Source organism: Entelurus aequoreus, linkage group LG23, assembly GCF_033978785.1.
Source record: "Entelurus aequoreus isolate RoL-2023_Sb linkage group LG23, RoL_Eaeq_v1.1, whole genome shotgun sequence".
NCBI classification, from domain to species: Eukaryota; Metazoa; Chordata; class Actinopteri; order Syngnathiformes; family Syngnathidae; genus Entelurus; species Entelurus aequoreus.
In genome coordinates this window covers 8110895-8138154 of record NC_084753.1, presented here as the reverse complement: position 1 = coordinate 8138154, position 27260 = coordinate 8110895, and the positions used below count along the sequence as shown (strand labels likewise).

Below are 27260 nucleotides of genomic sequence, written 5' to 3'. Positions count from 1 at the left end.
GTCCTTGGGATCCAAGGTGAGGCTGCTGGTTCAGATGCTAAAGCAGCGACTGGGTTTGCCCATGTTCAGATGATCAAAGGGACAAAGGACATGAATTGCTTTCTCTCTTTCTTAAATGGTCCTTTTCGTTGAATTCCTGTGTTGCATGTTTGTATTACTGTGTTGTATGTTTGTATTACTGTGTTGTATGTTTGTATTACTGTGTTGTATGTTTGTATTACTGTGTTGTACGTTTGTATTACTGCGTTGTACGTTTGTATTACTGTGTTGTATGTTTGTATTACTGTGTTGTATGTTTGTATTACTGTGTTGTATGTTTGTATTCCTGTGTTGTATGTTTGTATTACTGTGTTGTATGTATGTATTACTGTGTTGTATGTTTGTATTACTGTGTTGTATGTATGTATGTATTACTGTGTTGCATGTTTGTATTACTGTGTTGCATGTTTGTATTACTGTGTTGTATGTTTGTATTACTGTGTTGTATGTTTGTATTACTGTGTTGTATGTTTGTATTCCTGTGTTGTATGTTTGTATTACTGTGTTGTATGTTTGTATTACTGTGTTGTATGTTTGTATTACTGTGTTGCATGTTTGTATTACTGTGTTGCATGTTTGTATTACTGTGTTGTATGTATGTATTACTGTGTTGCATGTTTGTATTACTGTGTTGTATGTTTGTATTACTGTGTTGTATGTTTGTATTCCTGTGTTGTATGTTTGTATTACTGTGTTGCATGTTTGTATTACTGTGTTGCATGTTTGTATTACTGTGTTGCATGTTTGTATTACTGCGTTGTATGTATGTATTACTGTGTTGTATGTTTGTATTACTGTGTTGTATGTTTGTATTACTGTGTTGTATGTTTGTATTACTGTGTTGTATGTATGTATTACTGTGTTGTATGTTTGTATTACTGTGTTGCATGTTTGTATTACTGTGTTGTATGTTTGTATTACTGTGTTGTATGTTTGTATTACTGTGTTGTATGTTTGTATTACTGTGTTGTATGTTTGTATTACTGTGTTGTATGTTTGTATTCCTGTGTTGTATGTTTGTATTACTGTGTTGTATGTTTGTATTACTGTGTTGTATGTTTGTATTACTGTGTTGTATGTTTGTATTACTGTGTTGTATGTTTGTATTACTGTGTTGTATGTTTGTATTACTGTGTTGCATGTTTGTATTACTGTGTTGCATGTTTGTATTACTGTGTTGTATTACTGTGTTGCATGTTTGTATTACTGTGTTGTATGTTTGTATTACTGTGTTGTATGTTTGTATTACTGTGTTGTATGTTTGTATTACTGTGTTGCATGTTTGTATTACTGTGTTGCATGTTTGTATTACTGTGTTGTATTACTGTGTTGCATGTTTGTATTACTGTGTTGTATGTTTGTATTACTGTGTTGTATGTTTGTATTACTGTGTTGTATGTTTGTATTACTGTGTTGTATGTTTGTATTACTGTGTTGCATGTTTGTATTACTGTGTTGCATGTTTGTATTACTGTGTTGTATTACTGTGTTGCATGTTTGTATTACTGTGTTGTATGTTTGTATTACTGTGTTGTATGTTTGTATTACTGTGTTGTATGTTTGTATTACTGTGTTGCATGTTTGTATTACTGTGTTGCATGTTTGTATTACTGTGTTGTATTACTGTGTTGCATGTTTGTATTACTGTGTTGTATGTTTGTATTACTGTGTTGTATGTTTGTATTACTGTGTTGTATGTTTGTATTACTGTGTTGTATGTTTGTATTACTGTGTTGCATGTTTGTATTACTGTGTTGCATGTTTGTATTACTGTGTTGTATTACTGTGTTGCATGTTTGTATTACTGTGTTGTATGTTTGTATTACTGTGTTGTATGTTTGTATTACTGTGTTGTATGCTCCACGTCTTCTGATGGACTTAAATCAGACCCGGGCCGCATGTTGCCCATTGAGATTGTCTTTTAGTAGTAAGTAAACAAACAAAGACTCCTAATTAGTCTATGCAGTAACATATTGTGTCATTTATACACCTATTATTTTCTACACATTATGAGGGACAAACTGTATAAATGGATTATTAATCTACATGTTCATTTACTGTTAATATCTGCTTATTTTCTGTTTGAACATGTTCTATCTACACTTCTGTTCAAATGTAATAATCACTTATTCTTCTCTTCTTTGATACTTGACATTAGTTTTGGATGATACCACACATTTAGGTATCGATCCGATACCAAGTAGTTACAGGATCATACATTGCTCATATTCAAAGTCCTCATGTGTCCAGGGACGTATTTCCCAAGTTTATAAACATAGTATGAATTTTAAGATTTTGTGACGATAAAAAATATCAATGTAATCATAGTAGTATCGACTAGATACACTCTTGTACTTGGTATCATTACAGTGGATGTCAGGTGTAGATCCACCCATGGCATTTGTTTACATTGTGACGCCGGTGAGCTATTGTATCCTCCTACGGTGTGTAGTGAAGGATGTTTAGCTATTCCTCATCCTCCAGTGATAAGGCTACTTGTAAAAAACATACTTTATTTGTCGCCATGGAGACCAGGATTAGTGAATCAGAAGTAGGTAAAACACTGTTTAAGCTAGCTAGCCATGTCTTTAAAGCATGTGTTTCAGTGTTATAACTTCACCTTTATCTTGACTTTTTACACCAAAATGCGTCCGTTCTCCCTTTTCTGTCTACACACTGTGTCTGCTTGTAAGTACTCTGTGTGTGTGCGCTGCCCAACATGCTCCTCTGCTCATAAAACCAGCGATGTCACCACGTGACGACGCGCCGTCATGCCCGTCACTATACTAAGTACCGGTATACCGTCCAACCCTAGTCCAAGAGCATAAGAATGGGTTCAACATTAGTACTCTGAGCAGAAATTTGTCATATAGGAAATGAACTAAAAACTTTAAAAACGTTTACAAAACGCTACGTCACATGAAAAAACTTTCTGACATGGAGGAAAAAAACACAACATAAACTCCACAGTGTTTACTTTTTAATGTCAAATTAAAACACAAGTTTGGCCAATGATGATAAAGTTTAAGAAAACACACAATAATAGCAACAATGATGCCTCTCACATCTAATACACAAACTCGATGCACCACTGCCGACTCAACAATTTCGAACTCGGCTTGTCCTGCTGTTGTGTGACGGAAACCTCTTCCCTGCAGGCAGCGGGTTGAAGAAGCGACGACCAGGACGGGCCAGGATTTCCTTTGCTCCGCCGAGGCAGCGAGAATGAGCGTTGTCCTCTAAGGAGGGCGGAGGGCGGCCGATGATCTCCCCTGCTGTCCTGGTCACCCTCTCTCCACACGGAAAGTAAAGTGAGTGAAATGGATTCAAACGAAGCGACCGACCGCAGCAGCCCAGTGAAAAGTTTGTTAAGAGTAATGATAATGTTCCTGGTAAACTTGGTGTAGTGATGGAGTTTCATGCACACGGCTGCTCTCCGCTGCTGCCGTTTTGAAAGTGCGGGATTTGATACGCAACGGAGCTTGCTTTTTAAATGGCAAAGTTAAGTTAAAGTAGCAATGATTGTCACACACACACTAGGTGTGGTGAAATGTGTCCTCTGCATTTGACCCATCCCCTTGTTCACCCCCTAGAACAGGGGTCGGCAACCCAAAATGTTGAAAGAGCCATATTGGACCAAAAAATACAAAAACAAATCTGTCTGGAGCCGCAAAAAATTAAAAGCCATTTTACATGTGTCATGAGATATAAATTGAATTAAGAGGACTTAAAGGAAACTAAATGAGCTCAAATATAGCTACAAATGAGGCATAATGATGCAATATGTACATATCGCTAGCCTAAATAGCATGTTAGCATCGATTAGCTTGCAGTCATGCAGTGACCAAATATGTCTGATTAGCACTCCACACAAGTCAATAACATCAACAAAACTCACCTTTGTGCACTCATGCACAACGTTAAAAGTGTGGTGGACAAAATGAGACCGAAAAAGAAGTGGCATAAAACACGTCCTAGAAAGTCGGAGAAAGTTATACATGTAAACAAACTATACGGTGAGTTCAAGGACCGCCAAAATTAGTAGGACAAAACGGCGCTCGCCAAATACTCGAATCAGTGAAGCATGTTTAATATAAGCAGTGTGATTTATAACAATTAAGGAGGTTTGTGTCATGTTTGTCCTCCTACAGAAACCATACTAAACAAAAAAAAATATTTTTTTCCCCTCATCTTTTTCCATTCTTTATACATTTTTGAAAAATCTCCAGAGAGCCACTAGGGCGGCGCTAAAGAGCCGCATGCGGCTCTAGAGCCGCGGGTTGCCGACCCCCGCCCTAGGAGGTGAGGGGAGCAGTGGGCAGCAGCGGTGGCCGTGCCCGGGAATAGTTTTTTGGTGATTCAACCCCCTGAGTGCCAAGCAGGGAGGTAATGGCTCCCATGTTTTATAGTCTTTGGTATGACTCGGCCGGGGGTTTGAACTCACAACATACCCATCTCAGGGCGGACACTCTAACCACTAGGCCACTGAGTAAATGTTAATATGATATAATATAATATAGAAAAATGATATATTTTAAAAACACAATGATTCGATGGTTAACATAGTTTAATGCAGCTATTAATCTTTTTCACACTACAAAAGAACACAACTATTCCGACTTGTGCAGACGGCCCTTAGGCCAAATAGTTTGGACCTGGGCAGTGGCACCAAGTGCTCAGACTCATCATCATCGGCGGTCACTTGAAACGAGTATGACGATCCTCCTGGTAGGGGTGTATCCCTTTATGGAGGATGCCTGTGCGTGACTTTGTTTAACGTGGGGAGACTGGTGCACAGACAGTCACCACACCATCCTTGACAGAATTGGATCAGGGTCCAGTGGCATGGAGTCCAAGACGACTGGGGACCCTTTTCTGCTGCAGCCTTCATCCACCATCCCAGCCGTTGTGACGCTCCAAAGGGTTAGCAGTCATCCTCCGCCTGTTCCACCGTTGAGGCCTTGGATTTTTATTTCCCCATAACAGGGCCCACATGGATGTGGGGGCGCCTTCTTGTCAATCAATCAATCAATCAATCAATGTTTATTTATATAGCCCTAAATCACAAGTGTCTCAAAGGGCTGTACAAGCCACAACGACATCCTCGGTACAGAGCCCACATACGGGCAAGGAAAAACTCACCCCAGTGGGACGTCGGTGAATGACTATGAGAAACCTTGGAGAGGACCGCATATGTGGGTAACCCCCCCCCCCCCCCCCCTCTAGGGGAGAACGAAAGCAATGGATGTCGAGTGGGTCTGACATAACATTGTGAAAGTCCAGTCCACAGTGGATCCAACACATCAGCGGGAGTCCAGTCCACAGCGGGGCCAGCAGGAAACCATCCCGAGCGGAGACGGGTCAGCAGCGCAGAGATGTCCCCAACCGATGCACAGGCTAGCGGTCCACCCGGGGTCCCGACTCTGGACAGCCAGCACTTCATCCATGGTCACCGGACCTATGCAACTCCCCCTCGCAAGGGACAGGGGAGAAGAGGAGAGAAGAAAAGAAACGGCAGACCAACTGGTCTAAAAAAGGGGGGGTCTATTTAAAGGCTAGAGTATACAAATGAGTTTTAAGATGGGACTTAAATGCTTCTACTGAGGTAGCATCTCTAACTGTTACCGGGAGGGCATTCCAGAGTACTGGAGCCCCAATAGAAAACGCTCTATAGCCCGCAGACTTTTTTTTGGCTCTGGGAATCACTAATAAGCCGGAGTTCTTTGAACGCAGATTTCTTGTCGGGACATATGGTACAATACAATCGGCGAGATAGGCTGGAGCTAAACCGTGTAGTATTTTATACGTAAGTAGTAAAACCTTAAAGTCGCATCTTAAGTGCACAGGAAGCCAGTGCAGGTGAGCCAGTATAGGCGTAATATGATCAAACTTTCTTGTTTTTGTCAAAAGCCTTGCAGCCGCATTTTGTACCAACTGTAATCTTGTGCCATCGCAGCCGTTGTGGTAGTTCTTAAATCTACCGTCTTCCGCCTGCTCCGCCGTTTAGGTCTTCACCGTATCCCTGGCTAGGGGGCAGTCAGGTACTAGGCCTTTGCCAAGGGCCACCTGGGGTAACAGTAGTAAAGGGGTTAACCTCCTAGTGCCCCAAGACCCCATAGAGGAGCCTCCACTGCCGGATGCACTTTAACGTCATGTTCAGGACTGGCTCAGACTAGATCTGTTCGATCTAAGCCTGTGAGCATGAACTGATAAAGACTACGGCGATGAGTATGCTAAAAGTCTTCCATGACAAACTGAACAGTCCACTTCCAATCACTGTATTGCCCTGAAAACAGCACCGTAGCAGCAATTTCTGGGCCCTATACTACAACTTCCTGAATAGCCTCCCAGCAAGGGAAGGGCGATATGGCCTAAAACAGTGGTCACCAACCTTTTCCAGCCCAAGATCCCTGGTCCCAGCCAAAAACCAAAGCAAGATCTACCCCTGACTGTGCCTAGAAATTCTGTCCATAAAAGTTATGAACAGAATCGGTGACTAAGGGCAGCCTTGGCGGAGTCCAACCCTCACTGGAAACGGGTCCGACTTACTGCCGGCAATGCAAACCAAGCTCTGACACTGATCATGCAGGGAGCGGACCGCCACAATCAAACACTGATATTGGATGATGTCATCAAATGTCGATGTACTGATCGATGTTAGATTCATATTCCTAAATTTCAAGTTTACATTTTTATTTTCTCTCAAATAGGAACACTATTTATGTGGCTAGTTTTTAAACTCTCACAAATAAGGGTCAAAAGTCAAAACCCAATAAGCATCAATTCTGTTTCACTTTCAGCCAATAATTGTAATCAGACCAGACCTTGGCAGTGACCATGACTTCCCAGGGTCAGCATCCACACCGGCATATCCTTTCCACCTTATTTCCTTGCTGTTTCAAGAGTAGTGACCAACCGGAAATCACCCGCTGCCATGATACTACCAACACTACAGCACTGGAGCCTAGCTTGCCAATGCCACCCCTTGAAGAGTTGGACTCCATGTTCACTGAGCTGGTGGTGAGTGCACACCCAGGTGTTGTGTGATGTATTTCATAACAATTTAACTTTCTTCTGAACTTCTTTCTTCTGCCTCCAAGGATGAATTGGACCTCACAGAGGAGCACAGGGCTCGCATGTTTGCTCTACCAGCAGAGAAAAAATGGAAGCTTTACTGGAGTACGAAGATGGTAAGAAGCTACACATGTACAGTATCAACGTTGCAATTTTCACAAACGTCGGGGGTTACCAAATTATTTGTGGACACGTGTTTGTGTCGATCAGAGGGAGAATGACACTTGTCCCACACTTTTTGCATATTCAATCAGTTAAATGGAATTGCATCAACAAAAAGACGATGAGGTGAATTATACCGTGTACCATTTACTTATATGATTGTGAGCTTTGTATTTGGTCACAGAATCCTTCAGATGATTATTCTACGAAGGAAATATGCCCTTAGATAACTTCAAAGGTTCACATGTCCATCAAAAGCTCTCTAGAGAGTTTTGGCTCTTGCCCCCATGACATCCGGAATCCAGGTTTGGATTTTAGGAGTGATAGTAAAGCAACAATTAGCAACATCTGGTAGGAAGCCTTCACAGGTAGTAGAAGAGGATAGGGGTTGGTCACCCGACTCCAACTGATCAGAGGAATAATGTCAGGGAAAGATTGACCGGCCCCAAGGCTAGAACTACAAAGAGTAAGGGTCTTCGTGTAAAAGGTATTGTTGACAGTTGTCCAAGAAGACAGCGGAGGAGTAATCAGGCCCACTCTTTCTCCTGGAGCTGCAGTTCCAGTCTGAGGCTCGCTGAAACAAATAAAGCTTTTTGTTCGACGATTCCTCGTTGGCGTCTTCTTGGTTCATCACTCATCACACGACCGTCAAATATACAACACAGACAATTGAATACACACGTCACCACACTTTTTGGATCATGTGGACACAAGAGCACCTTCTTCTTCTTCTTCTTGTTTTATGGCGGGGCACTCTACGTTAAAGTTGCATCTCTGCTGACTTGGAGTGTGAACCAGAGTTCCCTCCGTTGTCCCTCCCTCACATACATGCATATATTCCTTTCCAATACTAAAGTCTATTCCATAAACCCGTCTCTTCGAGAAACTTTACAAAAATGTTGTGGTTGCTGCTTAGTACCCCTTTGAGAGTGTTCTGGTGCCTGTTTTATTTTTGTTGTATCAGTCTATCTGCGGTGGCGACTTGTCCAGGGTGTACCCCGCCTTCCGCCCGTGTGCAGCTGAGATAGGCTCCAGCACCCCCGCAACCCCATAAGTGACAAGTGGTAGAAATAGGATGGATGGATGATGCCGCTTGGGAGGTTGATCAGTCGTGTCAAAAATGTTTCTTATCATTTCTATGTAGATGATATTCAACTGTTGTGCTCCTTCAATGATTCGGAGTTTCACTTTTTATCTGAGTTCTTGGAATGCAGATCCTGTATCAAAAAACGGTTGTCCTCAAATTTCCTCCAGATAAATTCTAACAAAAAGGAAACTCTGATAATTGCTCCAGATAAAAAAGAACTCCCTTGGTGTTCTGGGTGCATCTGTTAAAAGCAGCCTCAGAAACCTTGGGCTTGTGTTGGATCAGTCCAAGTCTTTGGAGGGTCTCTGTCATCAACTGACCAAAAGCTATTTTTATCACCTCAAAAATATTTCTAAAGTGAGAAATTTGCTGTCAAAATTGGATCTGGAAATGATCATTCACACGTTCGTTTCATCTGGTATTGACTATTGCAATTCTCGTTTCACTCTTCTCAACAAGTGAACTCTAAAGAGTCTTCAGACGGTACAAAATGCAGTTGCCAGACTTTGGACCGGTGCACCCAGAACGGTCCATATCACCCCCGTTTGATCCAGTCAAATTCAGTTGAAGATTTTAGTCCTGACTTTGCGTGTGTTACATGGTGGGGCCCCTCAGTAAATGACTAACTTGTTATGCCCCTACTCTTCAGGGTGCAGCCTCCGGTCTTCGGGCCAAGGTCTTCTAAAGATCCCAAAAACCCATTTTAAAACTTTGGAGACCTGGCATTCCAGGCTATAGCTCCCAGACTCTGGAACAACTTTCACCAGTCCCTCCGTGATCTTGAGTGTGTTGACACTTTCAAGAAACATTTGAAATCTTCTCTTTTTAGTAAAGATTTTAGTTACTGCACCTTTTAGCTATCATTTTTAATACATTTTTAATGATGTTGCCCCTGTAGTTTTCATTGAATTGTTGTTTTACTTCACCTATGTTTTGTACAGCACTTTGTTATTTTATCTGTAAAAAGTGCTTTATAAATAAAATTGACTTACTTACTTACCTCCTTCCAACCTCCTCCTGTTCATGTCTTCTAACTTCTCTTTTTTTCCCCCCTTTCTCTACTGTATTTCCCACATTGAATGATTTTATGTTCCACTGACTCTACCTCATTGTAGTTGTCACAAAATCCTGTTGGGTATACAATATTGCATGACTCTACTTAAACTGCCTAAAATGTGTGTTTGCATTTCAGGAAACGGAAGAAAATAAAACATCAACCAGCTGGCCAGAATATTATATTGACATGCTCCATATCATGGCTGCTGTGAGTACAATGAAGCTGTGTCATTTTAACCTCTTCATAGGGCATTACATTATGTTAAAAGGGTATGTACTATTTTATCTTGTTCTCCGCGTCCTAATAACATACAATTTTAAATCATATGTTTAAAACCAACAATTCATGTTCTGTATGGCGTGGCCTCTTGAGGGTGACCACTTACTGTAAATTGGAGCCTATGACCGCTGACTTTGGGCGAGAGGCAGGGTACACCATGCACTGGCAGAGCCCAAACTACTTTGATAATCTACAGTTTCCAAAAATCGAAAAGGCTTTTTTTTGGAATGTGGTCAAAGGCCAAAGTATCCGGAGAAAATCCTCCCACGCACGGGGAAAAAGAAGCAAACTTCACATAGACATGCTGAAACAAAGAGTCAAACCTTCAACCCTGTGCAGCCAATATGCTAACAGAGTGGCTTATAGGGGTGAGCATACATACATACTTTATACTTTAGTTCATTTATTATTTCTTGTCAGAGAAAGACCGTGTTGGATTTGGAGGATAAGGAAGATCAAGGACGGCAAAAGGTTGTAGAAGGTCTTAAGACAGCTCTGAGGACACAACCCATGAGGTACGTCAACTTCATTTGTGACACGTTCAAATATTGTTTTGAATGTATTTTCTGAGGATGAATTGTTGTGTCTGATTTGCAGTAGGTAAGTTTGAATTCACTTCTGCTTGCTCTCTGCCAGATTTGTGACAACATTTATTGATTTAGATGGCCTGTCCAGTATCTTGAACTACCTCAAGGCAATGGACTATAGGACGGCTGAGTCACAGATCCACACGTCACTGATTGGATGCATCAAGGCTCTGATGAACAACACCCAGGGTAGAGCTCATGTCCTGGAACACAGCGAGAGCATCAATACAATTGCCCAAAGTCTTGGCACTGAAAACATTAAAACCAAGGTACAGTACATGGGGGCAAGAGCATTACATTTCCAAATCATTTCCAAGATAAAACAAACATTGTACAGGAACAGAAGAGGAACAGTGATTGGTTGCCACTTACGGCGCCCCATGGGAAAAAGGTAGACGCATCTCAGACTGAGAACCCGTTCTCAAACAATGGCAATAAAAACTATTCTAATTTGTTTCGTCTTTGCTGCACTGTCCTCGAGAAGAATCTTGAAGCAACAACTTTGCCATGTCTCAGCCAGGGAAAACAATTAAGATTAGAATTGTTATGTTTAAGCGAATGAAAACAAATTCAAACGTTTTACTGCGTCTATGTCTGGTCCTCAATTTCATCCTGCAGGGCAGACGGTCCGATGATATCCAAAATCACAAAAGTCTGAGTGCCCACAGTTCTGCCGGCATCCTCCAATCATTAGTGGCAGCTTTAGGGTACTTTGAAGACTGCCAGCAACTTCCAATTTGTCGATACATCAGGACAACGCTTACTCTAATCAGCAGATGTCCTGTTATCATGATTCCAAAGGTAGATATCGTCTACGTCCTCGACTGAAAGGGTACCCAGGCCATGACGTCCTCTTCTCCCAAGAGTCTGTCGTGTGTCCAGCAACAACTGTTCCAACAGGACAGACAAGTTCTCCTGAACCCGAGATCTTGTCAATTTTGTTGAGAGGCCAGTTGATCAATTCCATGGTTTAGATTTTGGAGAGCAACCTCATCCTGCCACAAATGGTTCAAATAAAGTCCCTAAAGGAATATGACAATCTCCGAGCTCTGCAGAATGAGTACTGCCCTGATGAGGGATCTAAAAATGTCGTTGTGGCTTGTGCAAAACTTGGAGACATTTGTGATTAAGTCACTATATAAGTCAACATTGATTGATAAACTTTGAGTTATAACTTGGATGCTGCTCTGGAGCCACTGGTTGTCGACCACTCACATCTACACCCCTTTTAAGGGGACAGGCAATATGTGCATTCATATAGTTAGGAGGAGATGCCTCGTTAAGCAGGAAACATTCATCTGGTTTGAGCCAGGTTTCACTGAGACCAATGACATTAGGATTGTTGTCTCCAATGACCTCATTAACTAATAACGTTTTGGGAGACAATGATCTGATGTTTAAAGAGCCCATATTATAGGTAGTGGGCTGGTGTGAGGAATTTTTGTTAATGTTATCCGTAGTAGTGATATTAATAACCCTCTGTGTACTTCAGAGCAATCTGAAAAGCAGGACAGAGTTTGACAGAACAATGGGAGGAACTAAACTGACAATACATAAAAAATAAACAAAATAACCAACAAACATAATTTCCAAAACACAACAGTTTACACTATTCATATGACAACAAATATGTACCGCTCATGACTTAGTCATTACCACTGGAATCGAATCCATGGTTGTTTTTGAAAATGGTATGACATTTCCATCCATCCATTTTCTATCGTGTGTCCCTCTCGAGAATCGCGAGGTACTGGAGCCTATCCCAGCTGCACACAGGCGGGGTACCTTTTTTCCAGAATGTATTTTTTCAAGCGTGCTTGTTATAAGGTATATAAATAAACTATTGAAGTGAATTAATTGACTCATATTATGTTCACCATATGGTGAATGTTTATATTCAACTTGGAGAAAGCCAACCACCAGGTTTAAGTAAATAATGGTCCATAATAATTTAAGGAGCCGTCGTTGGACATTCGCATATGGACTAGGTTAACTCTCTTACGAGAAGAGGCAATACATTCAGACTTCGAAATGCAAGAGTGATAGCTCTATCCTGGAGGAGAGACTCCTAGTCTATCTTCACATCAACTTTTAAGTCCCAACATATATAGACCAGAAATACAACATCACTATCATGAAATATCAATGAAGTGGAAACATCTTTGTTGTACTCTTGAAATTAACGTGAGCTCCTTTTTGTGACTACAGGTTGCTGTCTCGGAGATTCTGGGTGCAGTGTGCCTGGTCCCTGGGGGCCATAAGAAAGTGCTGGAAGCCTCGTTACACTACCAGACATTTGCCTCAGAAAGGACACGCTTTCAGGTTTCACTTTCTTTCTTTACATACTGTATATATACTGTACATCATCTGAGGTTTATGAGGTCTACAATCTATTCCCTAACACACCTGTGCTCAAATGAACTTTTGTATAACTTAATTTGAACCTTTTATGAGAAATCCTGTTACTGAATTTGAATATTCCAAGCTTGATACTGCTGTCGTTGTCATCCCAGAGCACAAAAACACAAAGTTAGTTGTGCCTACATTGGACTGGTTTTAGCGTGTTTATTTCACAAAGGGCCTGATCCCAAATAACAAGCGCTATATGTAGTAGTTCTACGTGGGTAAATGGTAAATACTTGTATAGCGCTTTTCTACCTTCAAGGTACTCAAAGCGCTTTGACGCTATTTCCACATTCACCCATTCACACACACATTCACACACTGATGGCCTTGCAAGGCCCTAACCACCACCCATCAGGAGCAAGGGTGAAGGGTCTTGCTCAAGGACACAACGGACGTGACGAGGTTGGTAGAAGGTGGGGATCGAACCAGGAACCCTCAGGTTGCTGGCACGGCCACTCTCCCAACGGCGCCACGCCGTCCCGCCGGTGTGGGTACTACAAAACCCAAAAGCAGTGAAGTTGTCACGTTGTGTAAATGGTAAACAAAAAGAGAATACAATGATTTGATAGATCAGATCAGATCAGATAGGTTTTTATTGTCATTGCACAAGTACAACAAAACTTTGTTTTCAGCACAAACCCGTTCAAGATTAGACAAACAAGCGGTGTTGAAGGTGTGGGGTGGGGGAGGGTGGGTGCCCAATTGTCTTGGGTGTGATGATGTAATGTTTTTTATAGACTGAGGCCGATCTGCAAAAGTTCGACTCCAGGTGTCGTTGAGCAGGGAGGGAGGTCAAAAGCGTCCATCATTGAGGTGTCCTTGGGGGTGTTTTTCAGAACAGCCTGGTCCTGTTTTCACAGCGTCAAGGCCATTCGAGGGAGTCAAATCGTAGATTAGGATGTTTGTTTTCCGCGAGCAGACAAAACAATGACTTGTCTGTTCTATTCGTCCATGCTGGGTGCTCTCAAATTCAAATTCTCAAATTGCTAATCCTTTTCATTTTATATTCAATTGAATAGACTGCAAAGACAAGATATTTAACGTTCACACTGAGAAACGTTGTTGTTTTTTGCAAATATTAGCTCATTTGGAATTTGATGCCTGCAACATGTTTCAAAAAAAGCTGGCACAAGTGGCAAAAAAGAGTGAGAAAGTTGAGGAATGCTCATCAAAGACTTATTTGGAACATCCCACAGGTGACAGGCTAATTGGGAACAGGTGGGTGCCATGATTGGCTATAAAAGCAGCTTCCATTCATTCACAAACAAGGATTTGTAGGTTTTTTTTCCGTACTGAGGTCTTGGTCTTCACTTGAATAAACCTAACATTTCGTTCTTGTTCCAGGTCACATTTCAGTGCCGTTTCCAGTCATACTTGCCAACCCTCTCGATTTTTCCGGGAGACTCCCGAATTTCAGTGCCCCTCCCGAAAATCTCCCGGGGCAACCATTCTCCCGAATTTCTCCCGATTTTCACCCGGACAACAATATTGAGGGCGTGCCGTGATGGCACTGCCTTTAGCGTCCTCTACAACCTGTCGACATGTCCGCTTTTTCACCATACAAACAGCGTGCCGGCCCAGTCACATGTTGTATGCGGCTTCTACAGACACACGAAAGTGACTGCAAGACATACTTGGTCAACAGCCATACAGGTCACACTGAGGGTGGCCGTATGAACAAGTTTAACACTGTTACAAATGTGCGCCACACTGTGAACCCACACCAAACAAGAATGACAAACACATTTCGGGAGAACATTCGCACCGTAACACAACATAAACACAACAGAACAAATACCCAGAATCCCTTGCATCCCTAACTCTTCCGGGCTACAATATACACCCCCGCTACCCCCCCCCCCCCCCCACACACACCTCAAACCCCCCAACTCCCCCAATCTCCCGAAAACGAAGGTTTAAGGTTGGCAAGTATGGTTCCAGTCAAAGGTTCACTCTTGTTTGAAGCATTTTCTGTTTGGCTCACAGACTCTGGTGACGGACTTGGACCGATCCACGGGCCGCTACAGGGATGAAGTCAGCCTGAAGACCGCCATCATGTCATTAATCAATGCCGTGCTGAGCCAAGGACCGGGCGAGGTAAAGAGACGTCTATCGGTTGTTTTGAAAGAAAATACATTCTCTTTGCAACTCCCAACATCTTCTCTTGGCTTCTCTAAAACGACAATGGAGTTTTGTTCTGCATGCACGCAGTTCTCTGTTTACCTTCTAACTTGTCGGCCTTCTTAAAGGCCTACTGAAAGCCACTACTAGCGACCACGCAGTCTGATAGTTTATATATCAATGATGAAATCTTAACATTGCAACACATGCCAATACGGCCGGGTTAACTTATGAAGTGACATTTTACATTTCCCGCTAAACTTCCGCTTGAAAACGTGTAGATATGATGACGTATGCGCGTGACGTCAACAGTTGAATCAGACATCTTGGAATAGGTCCGTCGCCAGCTAAAGTCGTCTGTTTTCATCCCAAAATTCCACAGTATTCTGGACATCTGTGTTGGTGAATCTTTTGCAATTTGTTTAATGAACAATGAAGACTGCAAAGAAGAAAGTTGTAGGTGGGATCGGTGTTTTAGCGGCGGACTACAGCAACACAACCAGGAGGACTTACTTGGATAGCAGACGCGCTAGCCGAATGACCTCACCTTGACTTCCTCCGTCTCCGGGCCGCCGACCGCATCGGTGATCGGTTGAAGTCCTTCGTCGTACCGTCGATCGCTGGAACGCAGGTGAGCACGGGTCGTGATGAGCAGATGAGAGCTGGCGTAGGTGCAGAGCTAATGTTTTTAGCATAGCTCTGTCGAGGTTCCGTAGCTAAGTTAGCTTCAATGGCGTCGTTAGCAACAGCATTGCTATGCTGGAAAGTATTAACCGTGTATTTACATGTCCATGGTTTAATAGTATTGTTGATCTTCTATCTATCCTTCCAGTCAGGGATTTATTTTTTTTGTTTCTATATGCAGTAAAGCCCGATGCTATCACGTTAGCTCAGTAGCTAAAGTGCGTCACTGATGTATTGTCGTGGAGATAAAAGTCACTGTGAATGTCCATTTCGCGTGCTCGACTCTCATTTTCAAGAGGATATAGTATCCCAGGTGGTTTAAAACACAAATCCGTGATCCACAATAGAAAAAGGAGAGAGTGTGGAATCCAATGAGCCAGCTTGTACCTAAGTTACGGTCAGAGCGAAAAAAAGATACGTTCTGCACTGCACTCTAGTCCTTCACTTTCACGTTCCTCATCCACGAATCTTTCATACTCGCTCAAATTAATGGGGTAATCGTCGCTTTCTCGGTCCGAATCTCTCTCGCTGCTGGTGTAAACAACAGGAAAATATGAGAATTCTTTCCTCCGGTGTCGTCACGCTACTTCCGGTACAGGCAAGGCTTTTTTTTATCAGACACCAAAAGTTGCGAACTTTATCGTCGTTGTTCTATACTAAATTCTTTCAGCAAAAATATGGCAATATCGCGAAATGATCAAGTATGACACATAGAATGGATCTGCTATCCCCGTGTAAATAAATAAAAAAATCATTTCAGTAGCCCTTTAAGTGCTCTTTGATTTCATCTTACACAGAATATAAACTGTGGTATTTGTCTACCTTTGTATGTTTTGTACGTTGTGTGCACATGCATGTGTTTGTGTGCGTTCAGACCAGTATGGAGTTCCGTGTCCACTTGCGCTATGAGTTCCTGATGTTGGGCATTCAGCCGGTCATTGATAAACTTCGCTCCCATGACAACGCTACACTCGACAGGTACATAACCGCTTAAAGATCTTTTCAACGTTAAAATGGTGTAGGTATCTACTTTCTCACATACTCTATCACATGTTGTTGTTGTTGTTGTTGTTGTTGCTCAGACATCTGGACTTCTTTGAAATGTTGAGGAATGAGGATGAGCTTCTGCTGTCCAAACGCTTCGATCTTGTAAGTCATGGAGACAAATATTTTTGAATTTCTATGAAGTTTTGTATTACCTTGGACACACCTCATCACTCAATGCGTTGTCTTTGTTTTCATGACTATTTACATTGTAGATTGTCACTGAAGGCATAAACACTATGACACCTGTGGCGACTACCTCTTGAAGCTCATCCAGAGAATGCCAAGAGTGTGCAAAGCAGTATACAGAGCAGAGGGTGGCTATTTTGAAGAAACTACAAAACCCCAAAAGCAGTGAAGTTGTCAGGTTGTGTAAATGGTAAATAAAAAGAGAATACAACAAATCCTTTTCAACTTATATTCAATTGAATAGACTGCAAAGACAAGATATTTCATGTTCACACTTTGTTATTTTTTGCAAATATTAGCTCATTTGGAATTTGATGCCTTCAAAAAAGCTGGCACAGACTGAGCAAGTTGAGGAATGCTCATCAAAGACTTATTGGGAACATCCCACAGGTGAACAGGCTAATTGGGAACAGGTGGGTGCCATGATTGGGTATAAAAGCAGCTTCCATGAAATGCTCAGTCATTCACAAACAAGGACGGGGCGAGGGTCACCACTTTGTCAACAAATGCCTGAGCAAATTGTTCAAGAACAACATTTCTCAACAAGGAATTTAGGGATTTCACCATCTACGCTCCGTAATATCATCAAAAGGTTCAGAGAATCTGGAGAAAATCACTGCACGTAAGCCATGATATTACACACCTTGGATCCCTCAGGTGGTACTGCATCAAAAAGCGACATCAGTGCGTAAAGGATATCACCACATGGGCTCAGGAACACTTCAGAAAACCAGTGTCAGTAACTACAGTTGGTCGCTACATCTGTAAGTGCAAGTTAAAACTCTACTATGCTTTTTTTTGATTGATTGATTGAGACTTTTATTAGTAGGTTGCACAGTGATGCATTTATCAACAACACCCAGAAACGCTTCGCTGGGCCCGAGCTCATCTAAGATGGACTGATGCAAAGTGGAAAAGTGTTCTGTGGTCTGACGAGTCCACATTTCAAATTGTTTTTTGGAAACTGTGGACGTCGTGTCCTCCGGACCAAAGAGGAATAGAACCATCCGGACTGTTCTAGGCGCAAAGTGTAAAAGGCAGCATGTGTGATGGTATGGGGGTGTATTAGTGCCCAAGACATGGGTAACTTACACATCTGTGAAGGCACCATTAATGCTGAAAGGTACATACAGCTTTTGGAGCAACATATGTTGCCATCCAAGCAACGTTATCATGGACGCCCCTGCTTATTTCAGCAAGACAATGCCAAGCCACGTGTTACAACAGCGTAAACTCTACTTTAATATCATACGACCAGCCTAAAATATGAGAAGGGAGACTGTTGAACAACTTAAGCTGTACATCAAGCAAGAATGGGAAAGAATTCCACTTCAAAAATGTGTCTCCTCAGTTCCCAAACCTTTACTGAGTGTTGTTAAAAGGAAAGGCCATGTAACACACTGGTAAAAATGCCTTTTTTGCAATGTGTTGCTGCCATTAAATTCTAACTTCATGTTTATCTGCAAAAAATAACAAAGTTTCTCAGTGTGAACATGAAATATCTTGTCTTTGCAGTCTATTCAATTGAATATAAGTTGAAAAGGATTTGTTGTATTCTCTTTTTATTTACCATTTACACAACGTGACAACTTCACTGCTTTTGGGGTTTTGTAGAATATAAAACGTGTTTTCAGTTCTTTAGACTTAGATCAACTATTGATCCACAAGGGACATTGTTCAACACAGGATGGAAGGGGTAAGGACGGAAAGGATAATGCAGGTATAAAGTAAACTAAAAATGTACCATAGTAGCAATGTAAAATATTACATATATGTAATATTTACATATTGTATATACAGTATATAATATACACGGATAATTTATATTACAATGTTATATTTGTATATAATATATACAATATATAACAAATCCCAATTACCAAGTACAATATTATTTTTAATATTTGTGTTCATTCATAGTTTTGATGTGACAATCAACAATGTAAATAGTCATGAAAATAAAAATGTATTGAATGAGAAGGTGCGTCCAAACTATCGCATTTTGTTCATAGTTAACTCAAATGATTTTGCAATTTGCATCTGTAATGACGCTCAAGAAAAAAATGGCCTCGGCTTAATGCAAGACAAGTTTTTGCATTTCTCACGGCAGTAAATTGTTGGCAAGACCCGATTTTAAAGTCACTTTTAGTAAGTCAGAGTGGTTGATTTACCCTTTTTCTGTTTTTAATCTGTTTGCACCACTAGTTGGAATGGAGATATTGAACTATTACTATATACACTGAACTATGAAGTCATGTATGGAGGTTTGAGGACCCTTGTCTTAGATTCATTTAAGATGGGTGGAGGAGCTGAAGTATCTCGGGGTCGTGTCCACGGGTGAGGGAAAGACGGAGAAGGAAATCAGCCGGAGAATGGGAGCAGCTGGGGCAGTATTGTAGTCTCTCTGCCGCACTGTTGTGACCAAACGAGAGCTGAGCCAGAAGGCAAAGCTCTCGGTCTACCGAGCTATCTACATTCCTACTCTCACCTATGGTCATGAAGTGTGGGTCATGACCCAAAGAATAAGATCACGGCCGAAATGAGTTTCCTCAGAAGGGTGGCTGGCATCTCCCTTAGAGTTAGGGTGAGAAGTTCAGTCACCCGAGAGAGACTCGGAGTAGAGCCGCTGCTCCTTCGCTTGGAAAGGAGCCAGCTTAGGTGGTTGAGGCATCTCGTGCGGCTGCCTCACCAGCAACTCCCTAGGGAGGTCCTCGTTGCACGTCCCACTGGGAGGAGATCCCGTGGCAGGCCAAGGACCAGATGGGGGGATTACATCTCCTCTCTGGCCTGGGAACGCTTCGAGATCCCCCAGGAGGAAGTTGCTAATGTTGCTCTGGAGAGGGAAGTCTGGGGGTCTCTGCTGGAGTTGTTGTCCCCGCGACCCCATTCCAGATAAGCGGTTGAAGATGGATGGGTGGAGTACAGAAAAGCAACTTTTAATGATTTTTTTTCCAATTCAAAAGATCTTTAAAGCTGTCTGAAATGTTAGACATGTAGTGTGAATGAGATCCTTGACAATGACACTGGTTTCTTCACTTGATCCCAGGTTCATATTGACACCAGAAGTGCAAGCCAGATGTTTGAGCTGATCCGGAAGAAGCTGAACCACACTGAAGCTTACCCGCACCTGGTCTCTGCACTGCAGAACTGTCTCATGATGCCAGGTAAGGTCGTCTGGACGCAGACGCAGACTGACGCCAGAACAATTGTACTTGCTATGCCAGTTGGCAACAGGATTTATCTCACGGGAGGTCAAAGACCTTAAACACATCAAAGAGAATCTGTTGCGATCAAAAGTTTACATACACTTGTAAAGAACATAATGTCATGCAGCTCCATTTTTGTTTCATCTGACCACAGAACTTTCCTCCAGATCAGACCTGGGCAAATTAAGGCCCGGGGGCCACATGCGGCCCGTTAAGCTTCCCTATCTGGCCCGCCGGACATTCCCAATTTTTTTTTTAGCTGTTTAAGATGTAAAGTGTAGCTGCCATTATGATGTGCACTCATGTTTTCTAATGACCGGAAGTCTTCAACTATACTAAGTCTTTACATGCTTGGAATCTGCACTTTTGCATGTTATACTAGTTACTATGGTCATCTAATTAGTTACTATGGTCATCTGATGAGTTACTATGGTCATCTAATTAGTTACTATGGTCATCTAATTAGTTACTATGGTCATCTAATTAGTTACTATGGTCATCTAATTAGTTACTATGGTAATCTAATGAGTTACTATGGTCACCTAATGAGTTACTATGGTCATCTAATTAGTTACTATGGTCATCTAATGAGTTACTATGGTCATCTAATGAGTTACTATGGTCATCTAATTAGTTACTATGGTAATCTAAGTCACAGCAGCTCAGACGAGGCATCAAGCAGTGTGGAGATTTTCACAACAAAGTTTTAAAGCGTAGTGATATCTCATATATATCAGATTGTAGGTGTTTTTTTTGTTTGTTTTGCTGAGTTTGTTGCATTTTTGTTGTGTTTTGCTTGATTGTCAAATATGTCGATAGAGAGGAGGTGTGACGTTCATATGTTGTCAATATTCAGTGTTTTATCGGTCATAGTTAATATTGTAAATCCCACATTCTTTATTTTCATGTACATTCTGGGTGTCTTATTCAGTAAAAAAAATTTAAATTTCATTCCGTTTTTTAAGGTGGTCTGTCATAATGTTTTTAGCATTCAATCAGACATTATTGTGAGGTTTTGTAGATATACCGGCCCCCAGACACATTTTTTTTCTATAAATTTGGCCCCTGAGTCAAAATAATTGCCCAGGCCTGCTCCAGAAGGTCTCATCTTAGTCCATGTGACGTCAGATGAAACAAAAATGGAGCTGTTTGGCCACAATACCCGGCAATATGTTTGGAGGAGAAAAGGTGAGGCCTTTAATCCCAGGAACACCATGCCTACCGTCAAGCATGGTGGTGGTAGTATTATGCTCTGGGCCTGTTTTGCTGCCACTACTAGCGACCACGCAGTCTGATAGTTTATATATCAATGATGAAATCTTAACATTGCAACACATGCCTATACGGCCGGGTTAACTTATAAAGTGACATTTTAAATTTCCCGCTAAACTTCCGGTTGAAAAAGCCTTCGGAGGATGACGTATGCGCGTGACGTAGCCCGGGGAACAGAGGTATGCCTTCCCCATTGAATACAATACAAAAAAGCTCTGTTTTCATTTCATAATTCCACAGTATTCTGGACATCTGTGTTGGTGAATCTTTTGCAATTTGTTTAATGAACAATGGAGACTGCAAAGAAGAAAGCTGTAGGTGGGATCGGTGTATTAGCGGCTGGCTGTAGCAACACAACAAGGACTACTCACTTGGATAGCAGACGCCTAGCCAATGCTAGCAGACCCACCGCACGGATGATCGGGTGAAGTCCTTCGTCGCGCCGTCGATCGCTGGAACGCAGGTGAGCACGGGTGTTGATGAGCAGATGAGGGCTGGCTGGCGTAGGTGGAGCGCTAATGTTTTTATCATAGCTCTGTGAGGTCCGGTTGCTAAGTTAGCCTTAGCGTCATTAGCAACAGCATTGTTAAGCTTTGCCAGGCTGAGATCTATTAACCGTGTAGTTACATGTCCATGGTTTAATAGTATTGTTGATCTTCTGTCTATCCTTCCAGTCAGGGATTTATGTATTTTGTTTCTTTCTGCATTTGAGACAGATGCTATCACGTTAGCTCATGCTAAAGAGCTTCGTCGATGTATTGTCGTGGAGATAAAAGTCACTGTGAATGTCCATTTCGCGTTCTCGACTCTCATTTTCAAGAGGATATAGTATCCCAGGTGGTTTAAAATACAAATCCCTGATCCACAATAGAAAAAGGAGAGAGTGTGGAATCCAATGAGCCAGCTTGTACCTAAGTTACGGTCAGAGCGAAAAAAGATATGTATTTCACTGCATTCTAGTCCGTCACTCTCACGTTCCTCATCCACGAATCTTTCATCCTCGCTCAAATTAATGGGGTAATCGTCGCTTTCTCGGTCCGAATAGCTCTAGCTGCGTCGAAAACAATAGGAAAATATGAGGGAGTGAACAACTGACAACGTCACGCTACTTCCGGTACAGGCAAGGCTTTTTTTTATCAGAGACCAAAAGTTGCGAACTTTATCGACGTTGTTCTTTACTAAATCCTTTCAGCAAAAATATGGCAATATCGCAAAATGATCAAGTATGACACATAGAATGGATCTGCTATCCCCGTTTAAATAAAAAAAATTCATTTCAGTAGGCCTTTAAATGGGTCAATGAAAAAGGAGGATTAGCTCCAAATTGTTCAGGACAAGCAAAAATCATCAGCCCGGAGGTTGGGTCTTGGGCGCAGTTGGGTGTTCCAACAGGACAATGACCCCCAAACACACCTCAAAAGTGGTAAAGGAATGGCTAAATCAGGCTAGAACAGGGGTCGGCAACCTTTACCACTCAAAGAGTCATTTTGGAAAGTTTCATAAATTAAAGAAAGTAATGGGAGCCACAAAAAAAAAATTTAAATTTAAAATGAAAAACACCGCATACAAAGCTTAAATGCTTTGTGCTATGTTAACCAGGGGTCTCCGACACACGCACCGGCACGCACTTTAATGTGGAAATTTGATGTTAGTGCAGCCCGTGAGTTTTGAATGAATGGCGCTTGATAGCGCCATACTTGCCAACCCTCTCATTTTTCCCGGGAGACTCCCGAATATCAGAGCGTGATGACACTGCATTTGGCGCCCTCTAAAGTCTGCCCTAACAGTGTACCTGCTCGACCACACGTAGAATGCAATTTCAGCTTGCTCACGTAAGTGACAGCAAGGCGTACTACATCAGCAGCCACACATCTTACACTGACGGTACCAATACCCAGAATCCCATGCAGCCCTAACTCTTCCGCTCAACCAACGCACGGAGAGGGGGGGGGGGGGGGGGTTGATGTGTGGGGGGATTTGGTGGTAGCGGTGTAGACCGGAAGAGTTAGGGCTGCATGGGATTCTGGGTAATGGTTGTGTTGTGTTTATGTTGTGTTACGGTGGGATGTTCTCCAGAAATGTGTTTTTCATTCTTTTTTGGTGTGGGTTCACAGTGTGGCGCATATTTGTAACGTAACAATCTTAAAGTTGTTTGATACGGCTACCGTCAGTGTAAGCTGTGTGGCTGATGAGTAAGTATGCTTTGCTGTCTCCTGTGTGTGCAAGTAATAACAACATGCAACATGTGACTGGACTGGCATGCTGTATGTAAATGCTATAGAGGACAATTACTGCAGTGCAATTAGGGCACGCCCTTTATTTAGTAATTAGAGTGTAAATAGGATTAGTTTTTCCCTGGGAGTAATCTATGAGAGACACTGAGATCCATAAGTCTCCTGGGAAAATCGGGGGGGTCGGCATGTATGTAGCTGAGCCGCATCAGAGTGGTCAAGGAGCCGCATGCGGCTCCGGAGCCGCGGGTTGCCGACCCCTGGGCTAGAATGAAGGTTTTAGAATGGCCTTCCGAAAGTCCTGACGTGTGGACAATGCTGAAGAAAAAAGTTCATGTCAGAAAACCAACACATTTAGCTGAACTGCACCAATTTTGTCAAGAGGAGTGGTCAAGTGGTCAAGCAGAAGCTTGTGGATGGCTACCAAAAGCGCCTTATTGCAGGTAAACTTGCCAAGGGACATGTAAGCAAATATTAACATTGCTGTATGTATACTTTTGACCCTCACATTTTCAGTAGACTCATAATAAATTCATAAAAGAAGCAAACTTCATGAATGTTTTTTGTGACCAACAAGTATGTGCTCCAATCACTACATCACAAAATAATAAGAGTTGTAGAAAGTATTGTAAACTCCAGACAGCCATGGTATGATGTTCTTTACAAGTGTACGTACACTTTTGATGGTGACTGTAACTTTGATTGTACGGTTGTTGTAGCTGCTGCCTTCTCTTCACAGTTAAACAAACCACCGCCATGAATCAATACTGGGTGTTGTTGGATCAGATAGTTCAGCAGCTGGTTCTGCAGACAGACAAAGGCGGAAACCCAGATGTCGCTCCCCTGGCGGACTTTAATGTCAAAAACATTGTTCGCATGTAAGTAAGCATCAGAATGTTTGTGTAGTCCCCTCCCCCTTCTCCATGACTGAGGTTGCCAGATACTGCAGTCTTCTTCAGAAGGCTCACCTGACCACTGACTTGGTCTGGTTGGCCACGCCTGTAAGAACAGCTGATGGGCAACACGTCACCGTGGTCAGGTGACCCTTCTTAAGAAGAGTGCAGATGACCGTCGAAAACAATCCATCGAATATACCGAAAATAATGTGTGACTACAAGAACCTTTGCAAAGTATGCTATTAGGACTACGCTATTTAATTTGTGAAACCACAGCTCTCCTGATGAAACACCGGTGGACCGCTCAAAGCTGCTTCATTAGCGCTGTCATCCACCAGCGTGTGACTCCATATTGTCCGAGTGACACAAGGGATTGAAACACCCGTTCAAACGTCTAATTCTGACACCCAAATAAACTATGAAGCTGCATCAAGAACTCACTTCTCCCCACACCTCCTGCCAAACCACATCAATCCAGGTTGAAGCCCTAAGTCTACCCAACACACTTAGACAACACTTTAAAATATATACAGTAAGTTGGAAGCGTACAGTAGACACAGTCTAGAACAGACCTGGGCAAATGAAGGCCCGGGGGCCCCACGAGGCCCGTTAAGTTTTTCAATCTGGCCCGCCAGACATTCCCAAATAATTTGTTTAGATGTTTAAGATGTAAAGTGTAGCTGCCATTATGATGGGCACTCATCTTTTATGATGACCGTAAATCTTGAACTATACTAACTACTTCAATGGTTGGAATCTGCGCTTTTGCATGATATACTAGTTACTATGGTCATCTAATGAGTTACTATGGTCATCTAATGAGTTACTATGGTCATCTAATGAGTTACTATGGTCATCTAATGAGTTACTATGGTCATCTAATTAGTTACTATGGTCATCTAATGAGTTACTATGGTCATCTAATGAGTTACTATGGTCATCTAATGAGTTACTATGGTCATCTAATTAGTTACTATGGTCATCTAATTACCGGTAGTTACTATGGTCATCTAATTAGTTACTATGGTCATCTAATTAGTTACTATGGTAATATAATTAGTTACTATGGTCATCTAATGAGTTACTATGGTCATCTAATTAGTTACTATGGTCATCTAATTACCGGTAGTTACTATGGTCATCTAATTAGTTACTATGGTCATCTAATTAGTTACTATGGTCATCTAATGAGTTACTATGGTCATCTAATTAGTTACTATGGTCATCTAATGAGTTACTATGGTCATCTAATTAGTTACTATGGTCATCTAATGAGTTACTATGGTCATCTAATTAGTTACTATGGTAATATAATTAGTTACTATGGTCATCTAATTACCGGTAGTTACTATGGTCATCTAATGAGTTACTATGGTCATCTAATTAGTTACTATGGTCATCTAATTAGTTACTATGGTAATATAATTAGTTACTATGGTCATCTAATTAGTTACTATGGTAATATAATTAGTTACTATGGTCATCTAATTACCGGTAGTTACTATGGTCATCTAATTAGTTACTATGGTCATCTAATTAGTTACTATGGTCATCTAATTACCGGTAGTTACTATGGTCATCTAATTAGTTACTATGGTCATCTAATTAGTTACTATGGTCCATCATACTTGCCAACCTTGAGACCTCCGATATCGGGAGGTGGGGGGGGGGGCGTGGTTGGGGGCGTGGCTGGGGCGTGGTTAAGGGCGTGGTTAAGAGGAGTGTATATTTACAGCTAGAATTCACCAACTCAAGCATTTCATATATATATATATATGTATATATATATGTATGTATGTATGTATGTATGTATGTATGTATATGTATGAAATACTATATATATATATATATATATATATATATATATATTTATTTTATAATACATATAAATAAAATAAATACTTCAATTTTAGTGTTCCAGAGGCTATCCAGTAGATGGCAGTATTGTCCTGTTTAACTTCTCCGTTCATGATGAGTATATCATTTCGGCCACCGTGTTCAATGGAGAAGTCTGTTCTACAAAATGTACAGGCAACATAATTACATACACCTTCCCCTTCCAACTGTCCTGGATGAACCGAAATTCTTGTTTTCATTCGTTTTGGAACTTGCAAGCGTATTTCTTCATCTTGCTCGTCGACGGCGTCGCCATGTCTGTAACTTCCTCGTTCTTCTGCTTCGTCTCCTTGTTGTGTGCGCAGTTGTGCACTCTACTCTCTAAAAGCCCTAGATGTTATGACGTCATTGGGCGGGCAAGCTGTTTATATTGTGGGAAAGCGGACGTGAGAACAGGCTGTCCCCACTCAGGTCCGCATTGAGCTGGAGGGGGCGTGGCCTCCAGCTCCGGCTGAATACCGGGAGTTTGTCGGGAGAAAATCTCTGCCGGGAGGTTATCGGGAGAGGCGCTGAATACAGGGAGTCTCCCGCTAAAAACGGGAGGGTTGGCAAGTATGACTATGGTCATCTAATTAGTTACTATGGTCATCTAATTAGTTACTATGGTCATCTAATTAGTTACTATGGTCATCTAAGGTAATGTAATTAGTTACTATGGTAATATAATTAGTTACTATGGCCATATAATTAGTTACTATGGTCATCTAATGAGTTACTATGGTAATATAGTTAGTTACTATGGTCATCTAATTAGTTACTATGGTCATCTAATTAGTTACTATGATCATATAATTAGTTATTATGGTCATCTAATGAGTTACTATGGTCATCTAATGAGTTACTATGGTCATCTAATGAGTTACTATGGTCATCTAATGAGTTACTATGGTCATCTAATTAGTTACTATGGTCATCTAATGAGTTACTATGGTCATCTAATGAGTTACTATGGTCATCTAATGAGTTACTATGGTCATCTAATTAGTTACTATGGTCATCTAATTACCGGTAGTTACTATGGTCATCTAAT

The 27260-nt window shown here is 41.7% G+C and overlaps 1 protein-coding gene across 2 annotated transcripts in view; it reads left to right on the top strand.

Moving 5' to 3' along the window:
- The window catches only part of LOC133640967 (disheveled-associated activator of morphogenesis 1-like), a 64541-nt gene that overhangs the window by 1153 nt on the left and 36128 nt on the right, over nucleotides 1-27260 (top strand). For both annotated transcript variants that reach the window (XM_062034705.1, XM_062034706.1), the window contains exons 2-13: nucleotides 3198-3350; nucleotides 6840-7059; nucleotides 7140-7229; nucleotides 9555-9626; nucleotides 10119-10213; nucleotides 10335-10554; nucleotides 12494-12607; nucleotides 14678-14788; nucleotides 16371-16474; nucleotides 16579-16645; nucleotides 19776-19893; nucleotides 24178-24316. In XM_062034705.1, coding sequence (XP_061890689.1) covers nucleotides 6877-7059; nucleotides 7140-7229; nucleotides 9555-9626; nucleotides 10119-10213; nucleotides 10335-10554; nucleotides 12494-12607; nucleotides 14678-14788; nucleotides 16371-16474; nucleotides 16579-16645; nucleotides 19776-19893; nucleotides 24178-24316 — 1313 coding nt within the window. In that variant the 5' untranslated portion in view covers nucleotides 3198-3350; nucleotides 6840-6876. The remainder of the gene's footprint in view (nucleotides 1-3197; nucleotides 3351-6839; nucleotides 7060-7139; nucleotides 7230-9554; nucleotides 9627-10118; nucleotides 10214-10334; nucleotides 10555-12493; nucleotides 12608-14677; nucleotides 14789-16370; nucleotides 16475-16578; nucleotides 16646-19775; nucleotides 19894-24177; nucleotides 24317-27260) is intronic.